Here is a 24,392-nt window from a genome sequence, read left to right on the forward strand (position 1 = left end):
ATTTAAGTAGTTTATTGTACAGTACAAAACTCACATATACATGTACAAAACTCACATATATGTACATTAGTAACAGATATGACCTCCACTATTTTTAAGCAGCATTTGAACACAGTTTGGCATGGAGTCTACTACTTTCGAACAGTCACTGTTGATTTTCGGATCCCTGTATCACACTTGAATCAGCGCCTGAATGAGCTTCTCCATAGTCATACAGTCTACAGCATTGAGGCGACTTATGAATATAGCCCACCAATTGTCAATGGGATTTATGTCTGGGGAATTCTCTGGCCAATCAAGTACCTGTATTTGCTGCTGTGTCATGGATTTCTTCACCACTTTTGATGTGTGACAGGGGGTTAGGTCCTGCTACAATATCCCAGCACTGTCAGGATACCTCTTTTCCAGCTCTGGAATAACTCTCTTTCGTAGAACCTCAACATATTGTGGCGAGCGCATCATTCCTTCTATTGGCTGCAGGCTTCCAACACCATAATGATCAACTGAATTTTCATGTTTGTTCTGAGTACAGGATTACGAGTAAGATAGAAAACATGTTTTGTTTCAATTAATTTGCACAAGGATGTACTTGATACCAGTGTTCCATGTTTATTCCTGACAGGTCCTTCCAGTGTCTGGCTATGATGTTTCTGGCTGCTCAGGGGGTTATGAGCTCTTTATAGTGTGAGTGGGCATTGTTATCTTGGAAGATGTTCAGTAGGGCCAGTTCTGGGGTGACTTCTAGTACCTGTTTAGTTATTTTGCTTATTTCTTGTATGACTGTTGTCCCTAGGCCACCCCAGCCTCTCTCACCACCAAGGAAACATAACAAGTGAATAGAAAGGGAACCTACCCAAGTGACACTGACACAAAAACCTGGCACATACACTAAGTAAAAGAACATAAGCTTTACCACCCCACCCCCTCTCCCATCTCCTTCTTTTCTTCCCAACCCTATACTGCATATAACACCAATGTCTCACAACAAATGTAACTGATCTGTAGAAAACAAAACCTGAAGAAAGAGACAATGAATGTGCTTTTGTAAACGAGGAAAATCTTTAATAAAAATTATTTATATATATATATATATATATAAAAAACTAAAGTGGGATGGATAAACTCCTCCTACATTCAGTGTGTGGGGTTTTTTTAAAAAAAACACACACAAACACACAGCAGAAGTGGGAGTCGTTTGGTTATGAGGACAGCATTCAGAAATAAGTCACAAGACAGAAGAATTTGCTAAGTTGTAAACCCATTTTGTCAGCAACAGCAGACTGGTGCTCCTCCATTTTGATTCTACAATGTTCCTTCATCAAAAATTGGCCCCTTCAACTGCCATGGGCTTGAGTCAGCCACTTGACAAGTTTTGTCACAGTCAAGACAGTCGAAAAACAGAACTGAGTCTGAACTCAGCTCTCATGTGCTTCTGAGGGTTCAGTGGGTTCCTCCCATTGTTAAATCTCTCTGCAACTAAAGATACTGGGCATTTACCTTTGGAAGGAAGTAGAAAGTCGATACAGGAAAGAATTGAAGTCCATCTAGTAGAAGTACAGGTGCTGTATTTTGCCCGCATATAACCTCCCACACAACACCAAATCTATTACAGCAGTTTGTAGAGTTCTTCAGTAGTGCTGATTGATGAGAATTCAGCTCCATACACTCCACTCTCTTGCTCAGCTTACCATAGCAAGAATACATTGTTCAATATTTAATTAGCCTTTTACACTGTTTTAATCCAATTAACCCAGCATACTGCCTAATGCGTACTGTTTAGGTCCTCTCAATAGGCTGAGAATGGGCTCCAACAGGCAGAGCTAGGGGTGGGGGGTGGGGAGTGATCGCTGGGAAATAGCACTGCCTCCTCCAGCAGGGTCTACTCATCTCCAGAATAAAAAACAAAACAAAAAGTAGATTACTTTGCCATCAACCTATTGAGCCCAGTGTTGTCTACACTGATTTGTAGTTACTCTCAAGACTGCACTCACTGTTCTATTCAAGATCCTTTTAAACTGGAGGAGACCTTCATGCTGGAATTGCAGGGTGAGGACTATCATCTTGACCTGCTTACATGGATCTTTCATACCCACAGCGTGAAAGACCTTCTTGGAAAGTACAAGGGGAGCAGTAGATAACTTCAGGAGAAAGCATTAGAACAAAGTCATCAGAGGCACTAAAAACATCAGCCCCAAAGCACAAAATGATTAACATAACCAACAACATTTTATGATCCCTTTCGGTTCACCCTGCCAATAAATTCCTATTTCCATGAACTGGCTGATCAATCCAAATTGACCTCCACCTTTTAAAGTGCAGTATTTTGGTCAAAGACAACTAAAAAGTGTACCTACAGCCTATGAACAGAGTCCTAGAGAATTCCTGCTCACTCCTATGAAGGGCATGTCCTCAGAGGGCTTAGCCTACATATGCAGCAGAATACTTGATTTTAACCTGCAGGAACTCTTTACTGGTGACTTTATTATTTACAGAGAGAAGTGCTACAAATGTGCTCCCCACTGAAGTAGGACCTCTGATTTATTCTGCTGCAGCTTGTAAGACCCTAAGAAGAACCCTGCTGGATGAGGCCAATGACCCATCTAGTCCAGCATCCTGTTCTCACAGTGGCACAGCCCCTTCTGGGATGCCCATAAGCAGGACCTGATTACAAGAATACTCTCCCCTCAGGGGTGCCATCTTCTAGAAGCTGAGCCCTTTTGCCCTCCCAATTTTTTGGGGAGGGCCCCCAAGTCCAAAAGCAGCAGAGGCGGCCAAGCGTGGCATGGCTTCAGTAGCTGGCTTCTCCTCCTCCAGTCATGGAGCGGAAGGAGCAGGGAAACAGACCCTGATGGTGACAACAGCAGCAGCAGCAGCAGCAGCAGCAGGAGGAGACACAGCCATTGAAACTGGGCTGCCACTGAACTGCTGCCACGTTCGGCTCTGCCCCCAGCTCCTCCAACATCCTGACATCATGTACCACGACACACTCCCCCATTCACCTTCAGAAGCTGGCGCCTCTGTCTCCCCTTCCCTCTGGTTTCCAACCACTGGTATTCAGAGGCATACCACCTTTGACAGCAGAGCGAGAACACAGCCTTATCCATCTGTCTAATCCTCTTATAAAGCTCTGCAAGTTGGTTGCCATCACCACCTCCTGTGGGAGGGATCCAGCTGCAGATTCTGCCACAGCAAGCTGCAAATGTTTTAATTTTATTTAAAACATTTACACCCCACCTCTCTGAAAGCAGAGCCCTAAGCAGCTAAACTGAAAGAGAAAATGGATTTTTACAAGTGTTAGTTCTCTGGCTGGATAGCTTCATTTCATAAGACAAGATTGAATGGCCACAGAACTTTGGTGGGAAAGTTAGACATTTGCCTGGTTGCATTTTCTAACGTATTGACTGCCAAAGCCAACAGCTACAAATAATGTATCCATCTATAATGGGAGGAAGAAGAATTCCTGGCAAGCATAATTGTTGCTAAAAAAAAATAAAAGGCACTGGCAAAAATTTGGGAGGGGATTATGCGATTAGAAGGGGGAACTGGGCTGCAAGGGGGTAAAAATTCACTGGCAAGAAGAGTTTGATCAGAAATGCTGATGCTCAGACTTTTAGAAAAGACGCCTTTTGTGACATGCTCCACTGCTGAAATAGCTTGATTAGCCTTTTAAAACTTACCCTCCCACATTTGGCACAGAGGGATTAACGTTTCCTATAAGAAGCCACTGGACTTGATTGCCAACCTCTGTAGGAGTGAAATGGTCAGGATTTTCACCCTCATGTAATGGGCATGCAGGACATTTTAAAAAATATTCTTAAACCCGCATGTTATTTCTAAATATTTAATTGTCTCCGGCACAGTGAGCACCATTTGTTCAAAATATTTATTGAAAAATAAATGAAAGAGCAAAAAGCAGGCTCAAATCCTGCTGTCCTATGAATTCCTATGAAGTCCTATGAATTTCTATGAAGTCCTATGAAGTAGTAGTAGCAGCAGCAGCAGCAGCAGCAGCAGGAGCGGTATCCCCCACTGCTGGGATCTTTGCACGAAAAGCATCCCATTGCCAAATGAAGCAGGCTGGAGGGTGGTGTGAAGTCAGCCCCGGTGCATTTCTCCAATTCCAGACCCTACTTGACAAGAAAAGAAAGGAGTCAAGTACCAATGCTTAATTGGGATGGGTCAGGGCTGTTTCCAAAGTGTCTGTGCTGAAGTTTTCCCAACAGAAGGCTTTTCTGCTTCCTCTCAGGTTTGAAATGGGATGCTGGACCACTAAGCATGTCCAGCTCACTGTCTTCTACTCAAAAGTTCCTTTCTGGGTAATTTACATGCTTGCACCTTCAGGCAGTTTCCAGGGTTAGAGTGGTGCTTTGTGCGCTGGAAAAACATACATCAGGCTCTCAATCTTGTTCTTTAGAAAACAGGAGAGTCACAAAAACTGCAAGGCCCCTGCAGCAACCTCTTGATCCAATCAGGATCTGAAAATAAGAAAACAGGTTGTTGGAGAACTAATGAGGAAAGGCGATAACGAAAGAGAAGGCCAATCATGAGACAATAGGGGGAAATGCCTCACAGTACAGTACACAGAATACTACCATATTTTTCCGTATGTAAGACTAGGTTTTTTAACTAATAATAATGTTTAAAAGGGGGATAGTCTTATACATGGGGGCAACCCCCCCATTTTCTTAATTTTGAGTCTTATACACGGGGGCATGTTATACACAGATAAATACAGTGGTGCCCCGCAAGACGAATGCCTCGCAAGACGGAAAACTCGCTAGACGAAAGAGTTTTCCGTTTTGGAGGTGCTTTGCAAAACGAATCTCCTATGGGCTTGCTTCGCAAGACGACAATGTCTTGCGAGTTCCTGATGGTTCCCCCCCCCTTTTTCTAAACCGCTAAGCCGCTTTTCAGCTGATCCAATCAGCAGATAAGCCGCTAAAAGCAGCTAAAAGCCTCTAATAGCGCTAATCCGTCAATGGGCTTGCTTCGCAAGACGAAAAAACCGCTAGACGAAGAGAATCACAGAACGGATTCTTTTCGTCTTGCGAGGCTCCACTGTACTGCCTAAAGTGTTTTGAAGAAAATAATCTGGGGGTTAGGGTGGTGGGAGGCTCCACAAAGCACATTGTTCTGTGGTCACAAATATTCTTCACACATGTAATTATTTGCAAACTGTTATTGGGGAGCACAGATTTGCTTCAAAACATATTGGACCAAAGAAACAGCATTATATGCAACTTGGGATCTTCTTGCCTTTTCTTTCATGGACGACTTCAGTCTCATTATGATACACAAAAAGAGGATGCCTCCCCATTCCAAGAAGTGCAGCTTCTGGAATGAAATCTCAAGTGGATTTTGAAATGGAGAAATGAGAATCTATGACCTAACAAAAAGGTCAAGGTAAATCAATATCTGATAGGAATGCTTGATAGGTGCCTAGGGTGGATCAATGCAGAGCCTGCATCTTTGCCCAGATCAGAAACTCAGCCAGACTCAGCCGCATCATCCACTCCTAGGTCTAAAGGAAAGAGCTCACCTTCTGGGGTTGGATTCCGGGCGATGCTGTCACGAAGCAAGCATCTTCTGTACACCAGGCTTTGGCAGGCTTGATAGGTAAGGAAGCACCTGCAGAAGTGGGAAAAGAATTATGGAAAGGCCTTTGTGGTTAAAAGGATCAGATGCTTCTCAGAATGCCATCTGTGCCACCCTTCGGATCATAGCTGGAGGACATGCAGCCCTCCAGATGCTATTGGACTCCAACTCCCATCAGTCCCAGCCTGTAGAGCCAACTGTCAGGGTTGTTGGGAGCTGGAGTTCTGTAGAACTGCACAGGTTCCCTAGCCCTGTTTCAAATGATACCAAGAAAGGAAATACTGGACTGGATGAAATTAATTGAATTCTGCTCCCATGGGAATAAACAAGATGAGTAATGAGTAACTTGCCCAATAATTTCAGTGGGGCCTAAGATGAACTAACTTAGTCTAGATCCAAACTCTTCTAAAAAGAAATCACCAGTTGGATGTAAATGTAGAATACAACTAACGAAAGCAAATCAGATTATCCAAGTCTAGTACAGGAAAAATATGAATTTCTTGACTGGGTAGGAAAGCAGGTAAGACACATAATTCATCTCTCCTATAAAGTGGGAAAAGAACACATTTAACCACTGTAGCTACAATGATAGGCTTGCCTCCAAATCTCAAAATTTTGTCAAGCAAAATTTCCACTAGTTCTGCCCTGAGGCTTCAAGATCAGTTTTGATGGCCTGGGCACAGAATGTTAGCATCTTTTAGCAAATACACTCAAAATAATGATTCAGATGACATTATTTTTCAAACATTGTTGGCATGGGAGAACTATCCTGCATAATCTGAGGTAGTGATGTCAGTTACCCACCTTACTGAAACTAGCTGGCCACGTTGCCCACCTACCAGTATTTGAGACTACCACACTGTTGGTTTACACACATGTTTTTAGGGGTATACAAAAGTTTTTAAAATGAGTACATTTGAAAATACTGGGAAACTGTATCAAAAAATACTACATCACTGTCAGGGAGGCAATCGGGAAACACTAGTTTCAAATCAGAACAGCCAAGATTCAACAGCACAATCAAAGGCTTACAAGTCTATAATGACAGGAACTTTGGTGGAACAGAATCCATTTGGTCAGATCTACCAGAGGTTTCAAATCAATCTGGCAGCAACAAACAATTCTCCAACAGAGTTTTACTTGAGCACAGGCAGGTAACATACTCCAAATAGGCTCAATATTCAGCTTCAGCACTTGTAGTTTCATGGTCAGATTCCGATTCCTATCCCTTTGGCTAATTTCTTTCAACTTAATGAATCTATACCCTTTGTTTCAGCCCATCTTAGGCTGCCAAGGCAATTTCTTGAGATAAAACACATTTCACACACACCAAGAAATAAGCACAAAGTTAAAACCATTTTAAGTTCTGACACAATTTTAAAGACAGTTTGGGGGGTGCAGATTTACAGGTCTGTCCAAAACAGCACAGGCTGGGAAACACCTCTGGGTGTTGAATGCCCACTTGCCTCCCAGGAACCTCAAAAGCGATATAGTGGTACCTCGGGTTAAGAACTTAATTTGTTTTGGAGGTCCATTCTTAACCTGAAACTGTTCTTAACCTGAAGCACCACTTTAGCTAATGGGGCCTCCTGCTGCTGCCAGAGCACGATTTCTGTTCTCATGCTGAAGCAAAGTTCTTAACCCGAGGTACTATTTCTGGGTTAGCAGAGTCTGTAACCTGAAGCGTATGTAACCTGAAGAGTATGTAATCCGAGGTACCACTGTACACCACATTCCGGTGTCTGTTGTGAACAAGATGGCAATGAGGGAAGTGGCAAAAGTTAGACACTCAGGCACACAACTGCCAACAGGCTGAAATAGCATTGAAAAGGAATTTCAAACTGACTGCCTAAGAGCCATACTTCTCCAGCCCTTGCAAGCAAGCACCCTGCCTGTTTGCAGACTTTCTCAGGCAAGCAGAGATCAACATGATTCTAACTCTCTGCTCCCCTCGGCATGCAGAAAGGCATTTCACAGCCACTGATAAACACCTGCCCCCTCCCTCCACTTGGCTAAATCAGAAAGAAGGGAACCTGACAGCGCTTGCTTGAAGTTGGGCTTACCTGAGCCAAATGTGACCGTTGGAGCAAACTGCCTGCTTGCGATCTGTGAACGGCAGGATCTCTTTGCACAAGCTGCAGTGCTCTGGGAAAGTCTGTTTGTTCATTTTCTTTAAGATATGCCCAATCAGCACCTGGGAACACACAGCAGCAGCAGTCAGTAGCAGCACTTATAGGAAGAGACAGCTGCCTGCTGAAAGGTGGGGAAATCTCACAGGAGTTGTGAGGCAGGCTTTCTGAAGAACACAAGATGCAAAAGCCCAAGCCCTGCTTAAAACGGAATACAACAGAATAAAAAAGCAACAAAGGCGTCTCAGGCATGCAAAATGCAGAGTGAATGACTTCTCCGCATGCCGCTCAGGTAGTCTGAGGAACTTAATTGCCCTAACCCCCCACGCATTTCGGAAGAAAACTGATGGCTGAAGGTAAATCGAAAAGAGAGGAGCTTTGCCTCAAAGCGCATGTTACCACTCAAGAGAACATGATAAAATATTTTTGAACACTCTTTCTTATGTCAGCAGAGTTTCAAGTCTTAGCTACTTAGGAAGCTGCAGAAAAATACGGGATTGTGGCAACCACGGCACTGCACAATTGTTATTTATGTAGAACCATCAATGGAGGCAGGGCTCTATGGACCACCTGCTCCCACATCAACCAAGCAGAAAGATCTTTTGCTGTGGCTCTTAAGAGTTTTGCATTCATCACAGATTAAAAAGGAAACAAAAGAGACGGCTTCTTCATCTAGGGTATCCCAAGCTGGGGAACTCTCCTGAAGTCAGGATTGGTCAGTAGGGCAGGGTGGTGGTGCTTACCTGGCTTCCCAATTCCAAGGTTGCTGCTAGTTAACAAGAGGAAGAAGGGAGGTTGGCATGGTGCAGGCATCAGACTGGTTGCACCCTCCCAATGCCAACCTCCTGGCCACCTGCACCCTTCCCCTGGTACCTGGCAACGATCTTGGTGTTGGGAATCCAAGTAGGCCTTGCTGACTGCTCCAGCCTCAAGGAAGCTTACCTGGCCCCTACTTTATCATCTAGAAGGCATCAGCTTCATACATTTTTATTCTCTCAGACACTGTAACGGTTTGTACTTTAAGATCGTAATGGAAAGAATATACATTTTAAAACCACTGGAATTGAAGTTGTTTTTTTTACTTTCCAGTTTAATTGCTATTCTATGTACAGGCAGCCCCCTGTTTATGCACATTCAGTATGTCTGCTCATGTATATGCGAATCGCACCAAACCTGGAAGTGACTTGGAAATGTCATAAAAACATCACTAAAAGGGTTGGATGAGGGCAGAGCAGGGGTGGAACATGGTGTTTGCAGGCTTTTTCGATGGGTTTCAATTACACCCCATTTAATCAATGTGTGCAGTGCCACGGAACATAACTCTGCGTAAATGGGGGGCTGCCAGGATTGTGCTATTTATGCTATTTGTTACCTTCATTTGGTTTATTGCATATTTAATTACTTTATGTTTTAAACTGTACTGTAAGCACCCAAAGTTGAATATTGTGAAGGACTGTGTGTGTATATATATATATATATATATATATATATATATACACATTAATGAAAGTAAGTAAATAAGACATAAGCAAAAGGTCAGGACCTCTGCCCCAAGGATCTTACAATTCGTATGTCAACTGGAGAGGCAGCAGGGGAAGGCCCTAGCACTCCCTCCTGAAAAGTGTGATGTTTTGACTTCTACAAATATTTACTGATTTTATTTAGGATATTAATATACCACTGGGTAACTCACAAGTTTTGAAAGCAGTTTATTTGTGAAAAAGTGGCTTACAAGTAGGTTTCAAGAAAGTTGCTCGCAGTCCAGTTTAGCATAAGTAAGCAGTCTCCTCTGCCTTACAGACTGTCTATACAGGTGCCACTTGTCTTGGGGGGACCAGCAACCCTTTCCCACCCCAACCCCGCCAGACCAAATTCAGTATCAGATAATGCCCAGGCCAGGAGGACAAGGCAGCTCCTGCCACACAGTTCTTTCCTGAGACAGGTGATTTGATGGTAGTTAGAATCGTCACAGAAGGGGAGTGACGCAGAGTTGACTGTGGTAGTTCTGGCCTTAGCAAAGAGCACCTCCCCTTTGCTCCCTGATGAGATCTGGCATTAGATCAGATCAACAAGTCCACGATATTTACAGAAGCCAGTAACAGAAGTTGTGATCCTCTGGCAGACCTTCAAGAACTATTAGGAATCCAAACTATAACTTGCTAATATGGGCAGGTGGGACCTGCTTTCTTTGCCAGGAGCACAGTCAGTGCTACCAGATCTGCCTAGTGAATAAGGACAGATAAACACTGAAGGGCATCAGAAGCCTGCACCAATGACCTAGACACAGTAGCCTTTGACTTTTCCAGATTAGAGACCATCTTTTTAAAATTTTAATATGCACCAAGATTTACAGTTGGCTTTTGAATTGTGGTTTGTTTGTCACACATAACGAGAAACTATGGTTGCTTTGCTGATTGCACAAAGAGAGGAGCAAAGTGAGAGAAATGGGGCTGTATGTGCATACATGAAGCTGGTGCATATCCTGGTTTCTTAAGCCAGGATTTGATAGGGCAAACTAAGCCGTGCTATCCTACTGCAACCCAACAGCTTTTATGCTGGGATGCACTTACCCTTGCTGTCCTGTCATCATAACTTTCATCAGACATTAAGAAGTCGCAGACTCCCCTCGTGGGAATGCTGGTGTTCTCCGTAATCCATGTGTGCAGGTAGACTTCGCCCAACACTTGCTTCATATGTTCCCGTGTCAAATGCATTTCTACTGCTTCAATCTGAGCTTGGATTTCAAGAAGCTTATCTTCCATTGGCTCCCGTCCTCCTATGTCACTGGAGTAGACAAGAGAGTCATCTGCCAGATCATCCACATCTGCTCCTCGGATTATGTCACTTGGATTCTGCTTGCTGCCCTGTTTTGAAGTGCCTTTGTCTTGTTGATGCTCTTCACTGGTGCCCATCCCAGGGGAATGTGCTATTAAGACTTTTGTGTCCTCATGGGTTGGCTTCCACAGGGCCTCAGAGGGAGCCTTCTGCAGTGACTGGTACAAAATCCGCAAGAGAAACAGTTTAAAGCGCCAAAAATAAGTGGACCCAAAGCTCTCAATCTTTTTCTCCAAGGCTTCCTGTAGGAATCGTGGAATGTGCTTATCTTTCAAGATCTTCCAGCGGACAAGATCCGTGAGGTCAACTTGCTTGAAAAGGTTTTGGACAGGTGATTCTAGCAGCTGGGCTGCTGCCTCCTCAAATGTTTTAAGAGTCACAAACTGGACCTGGTAGCTCTTGGTGATAGGGTGGAGGCCATTGGTCATGCCTTCTGTGGTCACTACCGCCAGGTACACCCCACATGGGCTCACTGCGATCCCATGAGTCCGCACAGAGCCAAGCACTTCAGACAACTTTATCAGCTGGTGCTCAAATTTCAATGCAACATCCGTGAAGATGGGAATCAGCTGCCTGACCTTCCCATCAATAGAGCATGTGTAGACAGTCCCATTCTGTTTGTCTGTTGTCATGGAAATGATTGGGAGAGAGTGGAGCCCTGTAACATGTGAATTATGAACATTTAAACCTGCTTTGGAGATTAAAAGAAGACACCAGAACACATAGCATCCTCTTGCGGCCACCACTAAGCTACAGCTGCATTTCTGATATGGGTGGTAGAGAGAAATGCTCTTGATGCTGTGTACAGGCAACTGGTCCATCTCTTGCCACAAAACCACCGGTTGCCTGAGGGTGAAATAGCCCTTGACTGCTTTAAGGTTGACGGGGAGGATTTTAACGGGTCCAAAAGCACTCCCAACAATGAGACCACTCATCTTCCTATTATTGTGCTCATATTCCCACCATGACAATACGCTGGGGGAAGTGATTCCTGACTCAATAGTATTGCAAGAGGTAATTGATTCCTTGCCCATAAATGGGAGCTGGAACTGCCAGATGGCAATATTGCCATTGTCAAAGATTCCGGCTAGCAGCACGCTGCCCACATCCCGACACTCATTATTATGCTTCACCTGTTGGGTGGTACAGATTCCAGACCATTCCATGCGCACCAGGGTCTGCATGCTGTGCCTTCTCTGGAATTCGGAGAAGTCCCCTAAATCCACCCTGGGACCCTCACCCTTACAAAGCCGGTAGCCGTTCTCAAACAGGCGCTCTCCATAGAGCTCAGTCAGGTCAACCAACTGCACCCACTGAAGTCTGTCAAGGTTAGCGTGGATGGTCAACCTGTTGTCCATGGTTAATGCTGCCAGAAGGCACCTGCTGTTTGCATCACAGCCCAGCGGAGACCAACTGGAGTATCTGAAGCCTCGCATTGACGGCAGCGACTTCCCTTCGGGGTTAAACACCCTGTCCAACATTAACGTCTGGCTCACGGTTGGATCCTTAGAACTGGCAAACTTTTCCTTACATTCAGCAACTTCCTTTTTGGAACCAACCTGAAAAAGAATAAGTGTGTTAAAAAAAAAAAACCAATTAAACATTTTACTAGCTTGTTCAAAATGAAGGCTGGTGTAGCAGCTTAAAGGTATATAAATGAGCTACTTTTAGCAAAAGCCTGGTGCAATACTGGTGAAAACATCTGATCAAGCAAGCTCTTGCCACAACTTTGAACACTCTAGCATTAAATACCGTAAGAGCAGCCCAGTAAGATCAGACTGAAGACCTATCTTAGGGAGGTCCAAATTTTTATACCAAGTGGGCGGCTGTAGTAGTTTGACATGGAAACTGTGAGCAGAACACTGCATGTGGCCCTTGGGCTGCATGTTGGACCACCCTGGCACAATAGCCACCTGCTGTCATTGTTCCCCTGCAAATGGTGCAGTATTCAGAGGCCTCTGAGCCTAGAGGTAATATAACCATCATGACAAGTAGTCACTGATAGCCTTATTCTCCATGAAGTTGACTAATCTCCTTTTAAATCAGTCCAAGTCAGTGGCCATCACTACACCATGTGACAGCAGATTCCATAGTTTAAGTACAGGCTGCACCAAGAAGTCCCTCTTTTTGTCTGTCCTGAATCTCTCACCATTCTGCTTTATTGCATGACCCCATTGGGTTCTATTCTTATGAGAAAAGGAAAATATTATTATAACTTATTATTCTTATCGCCCACCTTTGCTCCATAAAGAGGCAAAGGCAGTTAACAATGATCAAAGTAATAGAAATTATAGAAATACAAACTGTTATATTTAGCACATTTCCTTCTGGCTTTGTAAGAACAGAGCAATAGCCCTCCTGGATCAGACCCAATGCCATGCAATTCAGCATTCTGGATTGTATTACAACTTAGTTCTACTCAGAATACTCACTGAAACTGATATATTTATTTCATATTTTATTTATCTCATAAAATTAATACACTGCTTGATTGCTTTTTTAAAAAACAAAACCCTAAAGGAAGAGAGGACTGAAATACATTCATTTTAGGGGATCTACTTTAAGTAGAACTAAATTGGATACATTCCTCTGTTTCTTGCTGCAAGCAAGCCAAGAACACTCAGAAGTAGAATTATGAAGACAATCACATTCTTGTTTGTCCTTAACACCCGATACAGTGGTGACCTGCAAGACGAATGCCTCGCAAGACGGAAAACCCGCTAGATGAAAGGGTTTTCCGTTTTTTAGCTGCTTCGCAAGACGATTTTCCCTATGGGCTTGCTTTGCAAGACGAAAACGTCTTGCAAGTGTTCTGATTTTTTTCCGCTTTCCCCCCTTTTTCTAAGCTGCTAAGCCGCTAATAGCCTTTTAGCCGCTAATCCGCTAAGCCTTTAATAGCCGCTAAGCCTTTAATAGCCGCTAAACCGCTAATAGCGCTAATCCGCTAATAGGGTTGCTTCGCAAGACGAAAAAACCGCTAGACGAAGAGACTCACGGAACGGATTAATTTCGTCTTGCGAGGCACCACTGTACTTAGAGGCAGTTATCATGACCCCATAGCCCTATCCTCCATGGATCTGTCCAGTCCTTGTCAGAAAGTAAGACAGTGTCAGCAGGATTGAACTAAAAGTCTATGGAGTCAAGCTTCCTGTCAACAGTAGCCACCCAAATTTATTTTACTTATCTTTTTTCATAAAAAAACATTTTTATGCCACCTTTTAGGCCAAAGCAATTTGTGACACACTGAAAATCAGTACAACTAAAACACTGTTAACAGAATCATTCAGATACTAAAAAAGCAAGGAAAATGGAATGAGAATATCAATCGCCCAATCAGCAATTGCTGAACATCAGATGAAATAAAAACATTTCTAGCTGCCTGCCCAAAAGTCAACTGGGATTGGTCCAATCTAATCCTATTTGGGGAGCGAATTCTATGGCCAGTGAGCTGCTGAAGAAAAGGCCCTGCCTGGTATTCTCAACCACCAAAACCTGTTCAGAAGGTGATTGTAACCTATGAGCCATTACAAATGAGAGGAAGAAGTCTTTCAGATATCCTGACCCCCCTGAAGAGGGCCTGGAAACAGAAGCCATTGCATTCCTATCACCATCAGTCCCAGCCACACTGGAAAATGGTCAGGGATGATGGGAGCTCTAGTCTAGCAAAATCTGGAGAGCAGTAAGTTTACCATTCTTGATTTGACTAAAAGTCATTTGACATGAGCAGGAGGGAGGGACTGTGGCTTTCATTTAAGAGCCCTCTTACCATCTCTCCCCACGCCCAATCGTTCAAGAATGAGACTTGCAGTCAAGCCCACATCTTGCAGCAGTAAGTTCCACATGCTGGCCATGCCTTGTTCTAGATATGTAAAGCATGGAGGTGCACAGACTTCAGGTTTGTGGGATCTACTTTGTTTTAGTTTTTTTAAAAAGATAGAACTCTGAGTTAATAAACCAAACCAGCTATGATGTGGAAGACAAGCACAAGAAAATCTGAGCCTGGAAATGAAAAGAATTCCTAACTTCCCCAAAATTCACTTCTGATTACCCAAAGTTTTCTTCGTTTCAGTAGTAGCAAAGGGTGGGACTCATTTCACTGCTGCTGTTAAAACACCTGAAATCCTTCCAGAATTATTGCAAACCACCCAGAGATCTGGTGGTTCCACCTGGTATGCAGGCTAAGACCCTACCTGCCCGCAGACTGTCTCGCCAGAGTGGTGTATGCTCTAGTTATCTCCCGCTTGGACTACTACAATGCGCTCTATGTGGGGCTACCTTTGAAGGTGACCCAGAAACTGCAATTAGTCCAGAATGCGGCAGCTAGACTGGTGACTGGGAGTGGCCACCGGGACCACATAACACCGGTTCTGAGAGATCTGCATTGGCTCCCAGTACGTTTCCGAGCACAATTCAAAGTGTTGGTGCAGACCTTTAAAGTCCTAAACGGCCTCAGTCCTGAATACCTGAAGGAGCGTCTCCACCCCCACCGTTCAACCAGGACACTGAGATCCAGCGCCGAGGACCTTCTGGCAGTTCCCTCACTGCGAGAAGTGAGGTTACAAGGAACCAGACAGAGGGCCTTCTCGTTAGTGGCCCCCACCCTGTGGAACATCCTCCCTTCAGATGTGAAGGAAATAAGCATCTATCCTATCTTTAAAAGACGTCTGAAGGCAGCCCTGTTTAGGGAAGTTTTTAATATTTAATGCTGTACTGTTTTTAACATTTGATTGGGAGCCGCCCAGAGTGGCTGGGGAAACTCAGCCAGATGGGCGGGGTATAAATAAATAAATTATTGTTATTATTTATAGCCAGGAGATCTATCATGTGGTGTAGTGGTTGGTGTTGGACTATGGAAGAGGTGCAGGAAACCCTTTTCATCCCTTCATAGGGAGGATACGGCAGTGGTAGATGGGGCCAGAGGACAAGTGGGCAGAGCAGCAACAACAAAACTTTTGCACATTCCAGTCATTCAAATATCAGAGGTTTCAACCATCTGACTTTTCTACCCAGGCAAGAAAGAGGCAGTTTGAAGGCACATTTCAGTGAGGCAAAAAAAAGGTGTGGAGCAGGATATCTGAGGGGGTGTGGCCTGAATAGGGGGTGTGGTCTAGGGAGAGTTCCAAGGGTCAGATTGAGTGGGGCCTGGGGCCACATTCATGCTCCTGAGCCTGAGGTCCCCTAACCCTGGACTAGGATCTGTAAGACTCAAATCACCACTCAGCCACATAAAGCTCATTAGGTGACCTTGGGCCAGCCTCTGTTTCTCTTTGCCTAACCTAACATGCTGGATTACAGTGAAATAAGGATCACTTACTTCATTAAGCAGAGAGTGGAAGAACCATGTTATGCTTTTTTATCTCCTTGCAGAAAAGGCAAGGTCTGCATGCGATTCCTGCATTGCAGGGGGTTGGACTACCTGATTTGGGGGGGGGGGTCCCTTCCAACTCTATGTCATTTGAGAGCACAGGCTGCGCTTAACGTTAGTCCTACTGAGAGTGAACTCCTTTAAAACAGACACACCTCCGCATCCTGTGGCGGTGGGTTCCGCTGGTTGATCATGCACACGCCGTGCATGCCTAGACGCGGCCGCCCATCCCACCCTGCAGCGGTCGCCATCCATTGCCCACCTTGAGGTGACAGGCGGCGGCGGGGGCCGGCACGGCCGTGCGGTGGATGACGAGGTCAGCGCCGCTGCTTCCACCTCCTCCTCCTCCGCCGCCGCCCTGGACGTCGCTGAGCTGCTCCAGGACGGCGATGCTGCGGGCTGTGCAGACCGACACGCGGTGGTCCTCGGACCAAGCCAGCGGCTCCACACCGCTCACGCCGTGCTGCAGCCGCACTGCAGGCTCGCGACGCACCGCCGTCAAGCGGAACCCCGCGCTGCCGCTGCCGCTGCTCGGTCCCGCCGCCTCGTCGTCTTCCTCCTCTTCCTCTTCTTGAGGCGGCTCAGCCTCCTCGTCGTCGTCGTTCCCCTCTGTCAGCGGCGACGCTGCCGGCTCCACTGCTGGGCTTCCCTCAGCCACCGCCATCGCCATCTTATCGCCGCCTTAAAGGCCGCGCGACCCTCCCCTTCACCCCCGCGACGCTCCACCGCCGCCAACCGTCACTGCCCACCATCCGAGCACAGAGAGCCCATGCGCCGCCGCGCTTAGTGGGGCCTGAGAGGAAGGACCTTAGTTTATCTCTCGCGTGTATGGTGGGGAGGGAGAATCCGTTCGAGGGGTGTCTAATTAAGTGCCTGAGAAAAGGAATTTGGATTTTTGAGAGTGCGGGTGCTTTTTGGTATTAGCAGAGGAAGGCAATTACGGTATTTTATTTTATTTTGTTTAGTATCCCTGGGGGGCTTTAACCAAGCATTAGTTTAAATTTCTGTTATTGTTACTCGCTTTTTTTTTTACCAGGGCAACTCAAAGCGATGTACATACTTTAAAACTGGCCTTAAAAAGTAGAGAACAAAAGGAGTGGCTATCCAGGCGTTGCTGGGTTACGCTATTATTTTATGTTGCTTTTATTTATACCTCACCTACTTTTCCTTCTCCCCGTTTTGCCCTCACAACAACCCTCCGAGGTAGGTTAGTTAGGCTGAGAGTGAGTGGCTGGCCCAAAGTCACCCAGTGACCTCCATGGCCGAGTGAAGAGATTCGAAGATTGGTGTCCCAGGTCCTAGTCCGACACTGGATCCACTACAGCACACTGACTCTATTATTAACATTATCATTTATGAGACCACCAGCCTCAGGTTCTAGGACAGGATATAACAATTAAAACACTATGTTAAAAACGACTTGGAATCACGTAAGATGGGTCCTAAAAATCCACCTTTCAATTGTCGAAAACGCGGAGGGGAATAAAGACCACAGCTCCTATTATCATGTTTTTGTGTGTCTGTTGTGAGTGTCCGCAACCAAAGTAACACGATTCAAACAGGAAAAACGGCCCTGCGGCACCTTAAAGACTAAGACACTCGCGATTATGTTTAACTTTTTCTAACACAGAATCCACTACACTTCTGCTTTTCTGCAAGGGATCTTATTAGACACCTATGTTTGGGGTCCTTCTACTTCCAACATACGCACGTGGGTGCTGGTGGGGTAATGACTCAAGTGTGCAAAACTCTGGGAGTCTGTATTGGGAGTTCCTACTGCTGTTCCCCTAAAAGCCTGGTATCAAATCGATTTCTGGGTCCCCTAACTCCCTGTCAGAAGTGCTTCGTTTCAGCCAGCCATGGATTGCGATGAGGGGCTGTTCATCAACGTCTGCCAGCGTCCTTCAGGTTTGCAGCCCCGCACTCAGCAGAGGACAGCCTCAAAGCCACAGCATGGCAAGGCAAAAAAGGTATGCTTGTCTGAGGTTGCTGGTGAGGGAGAAAGCGTTTTGGGGGAAAGGGGGCCGCCAGAGTGAACGGAGTTGGAGTAGCTCCTGTACCTACCTCAGTTGGGGCGTTTTAGTTTAGGTTGGGAGTTGAGTAAGGATGTGGGTGAGTGAGATGTTTAAAAATATATATATGATCAAGGAGCTGGAGGAATTCCTCTAGTATTAGGAAAGGCTGCAACATGTTTAAATGGTTTTTTTTAAGATTTTACTGTGTTACAAAAGTACATACAGTGTCTTTGATTTAAGTTCATAGAGTTGAAAGGCTGCAACATTTGAGGCTAATTTATTTAAGGGAAAAGGCTGAGTAAGGGAGGACATAGTAGACGTGTATACAATTATGCATGGTGTGGAGAATGGGTTTATCTCCCCTTCTCATAAAACTAGAACCTGAGGTCATCCAAAGTAGCAGAAAGTTGGGAGATTCAGGGCAGACTGAAAGAAGGATTTTTTCACACAGGGCACCATTAAACTATGGGATTTGCTCCCACAAGTTGTACAGTGGTGGTGGTCAGGGCAGTGATCTGGCTCTGGGGGGGGCTCTCGTTATGGGGGGGCTCTCATTATGACACTTGGTTTTTTGGAGAATTTGAAAAGTTCCTCAATATGAATTAGATCATATTGGAGAGCCAGTGTGGTGTGGTGCTTAGAGGTGTTGGACTAGGACCTGGAAGACCAGGTTCAAATCTCTTCTCTGCTATGACTTGGGAACCAGTCACTGCCTCTTGGCCTAACTAGCCTACCTCAAAGCATAGTTGTGGGGATTAAACAAGGAGGGAGAGAATCATGTACACCACCTTGGAGAAAAATGATGGGATATAAATGCAGCAAATAAATTGTGACACACTCATCTTATAGCTGCAAATCTAAGCAAATAAGAGACGTGATTTTGTAAAATATGCACAAGTTTTGTTAACTGATATAGAACCTAGGGTCAAAGAATCATAGTGGGGAGTTCAAGGGTCATCTGGTCCAACATCCTGCAGTGCAAGATTTTGTTCTGTACCTAATATCAACAGTGATGTTGCATGAAACTAAGGTTTTTTTTCATCAAAAATGATTTCATACCACAGAAAAAGACTAGAAAAGAATGTGCCAAATTAAAAATATTTTGTTTGCATATGTCATAATCCTTTTGTGGCCATGTTTATTATAACATGGTGCCTGAAAAGCTAGAAGTATTGTGAGGCTTTTCTATCCTCTGATAGGTCATTGCAATGCCCCAAAACTAGGAGAGCTCTGAGTGGCAATAACATAATTAATAAATTTTCCCTCTCCATTATACTGCTGAAATAGAATTAAGATTTTTAGGGAGTGGGTGCATGGATTTTTATGTGGCAGGATTGTGAAGTTAGTTTAAGTTCCGGTACTTAAGACAAATTCCTGAGCACAAAATTAATTTTATGCCTTTTGTATCAGGCTCTGGTTGGTGAATTTCAGGGTTTGCGTAAAAAAAAAAAAAAAAGCCCTGCAGAAGTCTGCCCACCCTTGGTTTAAGTGAGCCAGATTCAGTATCTCTAACAGTAGAAGAGCTGTGCTCAGTCAGGGTAGTCCAGCATCCTATTCTCACAGTGGCCCACCAAGACACCCCAATGGGAAGCCTGCAAGCAGGGCCTGAGCACAAACAGCAATACCAGGGGACAGCAAACTTTTTCAGCAGGGGGCTGGTCCACTGTCCCTCAGACCTTCTGGGGGGGCGGACTATATTTTGGAAAAAATACATGAATTCCTATGCCCCACAAATAACCCAGAGATGCATTTGAAATAAAAGCACACATTTTGCATGTAAAAAACATGCTGATTCCCGGACCGTCCGCGGGCCAGATTTAGAAGGCGAATGAGCCGGATCCAGCCCCTGGCCCTTAGTTTGCCTACCCATGAGCAACACTTTCCCTACTTGTGATTCCCAGCAACTGGTGTTTAGAAGTATATTGTCTCAGACAATGGTTTGAAGTTGTTGGTTTGAAACTAACCATACTTTCCATGAACCATGGTTTGTCAGTCCAAATGCCATGACAAATATGGTTAAGCAAAAACTTCTGAATGCCAAGTCCCAGCCACGTGGGAGGTGGGAACCACATAAGCCTAGGCTAATTCTGACATTCGTTGCTGAATCTGTCCCCCTGTTTCATCTTGTTTTTCTTCCTTAAGTCTGGGCAAATAAAATTTGAATGCCCCCAGGAAGGGAATCCACTAAAGCGGAAGCCAGCTCCACCTTCGCCCCAAACCAGGAGACTACAGAAGAAAGCTAAAAGTGGCATCAGAGAAGCAGGGTTGCCAAAGTTTCCTTCACAGAAGCCTTTAACTGATGCAAAGGACAATGACGCCAGTGGCAACAGACCTTTTGTTAAGACTTCCTGCCTCTTCAAAAACAACCCTGAAATTCCAGACATTCAGAGGTACTTATTTTTAATCCCGCTTTTCTGATAAAATGTGGGTAACCAAAGGGAGGGAAAACTTCATGCCTAGGTGCAAAATGTGGCCCTCCAGGCCTGTCTGTCTGGCCCTAGGAGTTTCATGTAGACCACCTTCCCCAACCACACTCTCTTTTCTTAGGCCACACCCTTAACTAGTCTTTCTTCACAGCCCCCTTTGATGCTTTTGCCAGTCTTGATTGTGCTAAGGACTCTTGCTTGTCTGGATAGAGAGGGATGTGTGAGTGTGTTTAGAAGTAGCCTACAAAGGTTAACAAAACAACAACAGTAATAATAATAATACATGAGTTGCTCTGTCTACTTTTGCCTCTGACCCTGCCCTACCAAAGTGCCTGTGGCCCTTGCCACAAATGCATGTTTGTCTCAGGTTTGGTGTTCCTCTAGCACACTGGAAGCGCTCTCCCTTCTACAAAGTTGGGACCATCCTTTCTAGCCATGTTTCAAGGTTGCAACTTAATAAATTAATTCCTTCTACAGAACATCAGTGAAGCAAGTGCAGGAGAAAGTTTTCACTTCAGACTCCTTTGATCAGCTGGGCCTCCATCCCCATTTGGTGGGTACTTTATTTCTTTGTGCTATGTCTCAGTAGGTGTAGGAGTAGTTAATGATATTTATTAAATGCCTTTCCTCAAAGATCCAGTGCAACTTTACAAAAGTTCCTGTTCAGTTCCCAGCATACAGCACTAAAGCATTATTTACAATGTCCACAATACTATTTTGGTGTGCAGAGGGGCCAGCTGCCTCATTTGGAATTGTTGTTGTTGTGTTAAATTAAATTTTTATACCACCCTGTATCCATAGCTGTCAACGTTTCCCTTTCTAAAAGGGAAATTCCCTTATTCCGAGTAGGATTCCTCGCAAGAAAAGGGAAAAGTTGACAGCTGTGCCTGTATCTGAAGATCAGAGGTGGATACTATGTTTTATCTGGTCCAGGGATGGGGAATCTTAAGTCCTCCAGAGGTTGCTGTGCTCCCACAATCTCTGACCATTGGCTCTGCTGACTGTGGCTGAAGGGAGTTGGAATCCACTAAATATATGAGGAGCCACAGATTCCCCAGCTGTATCACACTTTACCCTGTGGGGTGGGTTAGCTGGACCTTTCCCCTCCTCTGTTCCCCAGAATTAGATCATTCTCATCATCGAATTAGAAGGGACCTTGGAGATCTACTCTAACTCTTTGCTTAATGCAGGATTGGAATTGCAGGATGCAGCATCTACAGCAGAAGTGGGGAGCCTTTGTCCCATGGGCCAAATTTTCCCATATGTTACTCCTTTAGTACAAAGTGGCTTGCATTGAAACTGCAGCTAAAACAAAAAGGGGTACTAAGCTCATTTTTAACAATGCCTTCTATGAAAACTTTGGCAGGTAGATGGGATGCCGCCCCCCTGGCCCCCCGTCAATCATCTGAAGTTACTAGGGATTTGGGGGGGGGGCTGGAACTCACTGGAACTGATTTCTGCCACCTCTTTCTAGCGTACTGGCAGCTGTGTCGGAGGCTTCAGGCTGCATGCAGCTCATCGCTTTGTGTCAGAGGCTGTGGGGCAGCGCACTGGTGTCGATTGGGCAAAGAAGCATTTTTTTAGGCTCCCACTCACCTGCCATAGTTAGCCCACAGATGTGGAAGCAGTCAAAATATCTGGTCCTGTAGGCCTAAAAGTTTCCCTCTTCCTGCAGAGATGGCCATCCAGCTTCTGATTATATATATCCAGCAAATGAGAGCCCACAACCTCCTGAGGGAGTCTTTTCTTAAACAGCAATTACACTCAGGGGGTCAGCAGACTTTTTCAGCAGGGGACCGGTCCACTGTCCCTCAGACCTTGTGGGGGACCAGACTATATTTTGGAAAAAATATACGAATTCCTATGCCCCACAAATAACCCAGGGATGCATTTTAAATAAAAGGGTACATTCTACTCATGTAAAAACATGCTGATTCCTATACCGTCCATGGGCCAGATTTAGAAGGCGATTGGGCTGGATCCAACCCCCGGGCCTTAGTTTGCCTGCCCATGCTTGAGTTTTCCCCTAATGTTGACTGTTCCCGTTAAAATACTTGTTGCTTTTCCCCCCTTCTCCTCTCTGTTTTAACATTTTTGACATGATACTGGTTTGGCTATTTCTGTCCTATTCTAGGATCAAACATGTTATGCCCTAAATGTTTTATTTTTCTCTCTACCTCCCCACCAGGTTTCAACCCTAATCTCTGTCTTAAAAATATCTAGCATGACCAGGTAAGTGTGTGTAATTATTTCATGAATAGAAGTTTTTATTGTAAGTTGCCTAGGGACTGTCCTGGGTTTGATGACTTAACAAATCAATTAATCAAATTCATTTTTGTTTGGAGAAAAGGCAGATTGGAAAAGACATGATAAATATGTAATTCTACATGGTGTGGAGGAAGTGAATCTCGTGATACTAGAAGTCTGGGATATCCAGTGAATGTTAATTTTGGATGGCTTGCAAACTCTTCCTAAGATTTAGACCCAAAGCCTGGTTACAGCACTGAGAAGGTCTTGTCCTAGGTCCCAACAGGGTGTGTTCCTGGGGATGTTGGAACACACAGGACATCCCTTTGGACATCCCAGTTACAAACAATAACAGGCCTTTAGAAGTCATCACCAGCACTTTGGGTTGGTGTAGGAAGCAAACAGGAAGCCAGTTTAGCTGTTTCCATAAGGGAGTTGCATGCTACCCATCAACAGCTTAGTCACAGCAATTGGGACGCTTTCTAATTCCCAGACTGGAGGTTCACACTGCTGCACCACAGTATTTAGTTAACCTATTATTATCTTAACAGATATTAGTTACTTAACCAACTATTATGTATTGTGAGGGATTAGACTAGATCAGACATGGGCAAACTGAACCCTCCAGATGTTTTAGGACTACAACTCCCATCATCCCTAGCTAACAGGACCAGTGGTCAGGGATGATGGGAATTGTAGTCTCAAAACATATGGAGGCCTGAGTTTGCCTATGCTTGGCCTAGATGGATTTTGTGGTCCCTTACAGCTGTACAGTTCTAGGATTTTATTATTTAACTATTAACTGACAATTACTTAACAGACTGACTATTATCTCATTGACTATTATCTAAGTATTAATTAGCTATCACCTAAGAGACTGAACCAGCATCTTTCTAGCTTACACTAATGATCAGCCAGCACTGTTAGATGAACTAGCAACTGTTACATTCTTAATACTTCGACCTAAAATAGACCGTGTCTTGTTTTTTCTTAACTTCTCCTTTTGTTGCAAAAGTGTTCAGAAGCAAACTATTCCCATACTATTGCAAGGAAAAGATGCACTGGTGAGATCGCAGACAGGTTCTGGTAAGTGTGGGGGAGGGGTTGTGTGTGTATATGTAGGCTGTTTGTTTGGGCTTTGCTTTAAAAGGGGGCCTACAAATAATTTTAAATACAGTCATACCTCGGGTTACAGCCGCTTTAGGTTGCGTTTTTTCGGGTTGTGGACTGCCGAAACCCAGAAGTACCGGAATGGGTTACTTCTGGGTTTCGGAAGTCGCACATGCACAGAAGCGCTAAATCATGCTTTGCGCATGTGCAGAAGCGCCGAATCGCAACCCGCGCATGCGCAGACGCGGGTTGCGAACGTGCATCCCACACTGATCACGTTCGCAACTCGAGCATCCACTGTATAGTATAAAGGAGTAGTAGGTGACCTTTGACCTTCCAGATACTAGGCAGGGACTATTAGAGTTGTCTTTCAGCAACATGTGGAGGGGTCAAAGATTCCCTCCACCTGGTGTAAAGTGACCCTTTGGTTGTACTGCATTGTGTGATGGTCAGTTGTGTGGGCACTCTGTTGTCTCAGGGATCTAACAGAAGTAGGGCAGTTGATTGATTCTGGCCCACCATGGGGAAAGAACAGTGGTGATGTCATTGGCAAGCGAGCAAGCTCTGTGCTAGATTTGGGAAGCCACCTTTGACATGGCGTGTCAATGGCTAAATGTCTGGTGCAGGGACAGGGAACTCGCTGCTCCTTTCAGTTCTAGGCAGCGTGGCC

The 24,392-nt window shown here is 44.8% G+C and overlaps 2 protein-coding genes across 4 annotated transcripts in view; one reads left to right on the forward strand and one right to left on the reverse strand.

The window, feature by feature from the left end:
- Positions 1-1,159: 1,159 nt before the first annotated feature.
- GTF3C4 (general transcription factor IIIC subunit 4) lies at positions 1,160-16,696 on the reverse strand. Of its 2 annotated transcripts, none has more exons than XM_081179199.1 (5): positions 16,187-16,696; positions 10,295-12,118; positions 7,659-7,789; positions 5,540-5,628; positions 1,160-4,475 (listed from the first exon to the last, which is right to left on the reverse strand). In XM_081179199.1, exons 1-5 carry the CDS (start codon positions 16,592-16,594, stop codon positions 4,411-4,413), a joined length of 2,517 nt encoding a protein of 838 aa, XP_081035325.1. In that variant the 5' UTR covers positions 16,595-16,696; the 3' UTR covers positions 1,160-4,410. The 2 variants fall into 2 exon arrangements, with proteins under 2 accessions (XP_081035325.1, XP_081035326.1); XM_081179200.1 differs by lacking the exon at positions 16,187-16,696 and adding an exon at positions 16,080-16,148.
- A 940-nt stretch (positions 16,697-17,636) lies between these two features.
- DDX31 (DEAD-box helicase 31) overlaps positions 17,637-24,392 on the forward strand; it is a 64,264-nt gene continuing 57,508 nt past the window's right edge. Inside the window, exons 1-5 of one of the 2 annotated variants that reach the window (XM_081179203.1) lie at positions 17,637-17,885; positions 20,082-20,329; positions 20,843-20,918; positions 22,554-22,597; positions 23,628-23,698. In XM_081179203.1, coding sequence (XP_081035329.1) covers positions 17,784-17,885; positions 20,082-20,329; positions 20,843-20,918; positions 22,554-22,597; positions 23,628-23,698 — 541 coding nt within the window. In that variant the 5' untranslated portion in view covers positions 17,637-17,783. Of the gene's footprint in view, positions 17,895-20,081; positions 20,330-20,842; positions 20,919-22,553; positions 22,598-23,627; positions 23,699-24,392 lie in introns of both variants that reach the window. The other variant, XM_081179202.1, reaches the window with a different exon arrangement.

This window comes from Podarcis bocagei (assembly GCF_964188305.1).
Source record: "Podarcis bocagei genome assembly, chromosome: Z".
Classification (NCBI taxonomy): Eukaryota; Metazoa; Chordata; class Lepidosauria; order Squamata; family Lacertidae; genus Podarcis; species Podarcis bocagei.

What these genes read in the sequence shown, in the direction of transcription:
- GTF3C4 (XM_081179199.1), bottom strand. Translation starts at nt 16,594, where the DNA reads ATGGCGATGGCGGTGGCTGAGGGAAGCCCAGCAGTGGAGCCGGCAGCG. An exon ending in ATGATGACAGGACAGCAAGG is followed by an intron (nt 7,790 to 10,294) that starts GTAAGTGCATCC and finishes GTGTGTTCCCAG; the next exon opens with GTGCTGATTGGGCATATCTT. An exon ending in CCGGAATCCAACCCCAGAAG is followed by an intron (nt 4,476 to 5,539) that starts GTGAGCTCTTTC and finishes TCTTATTTTCAG; the next exon opens with ATCCTGATTGGATCAAGAGG.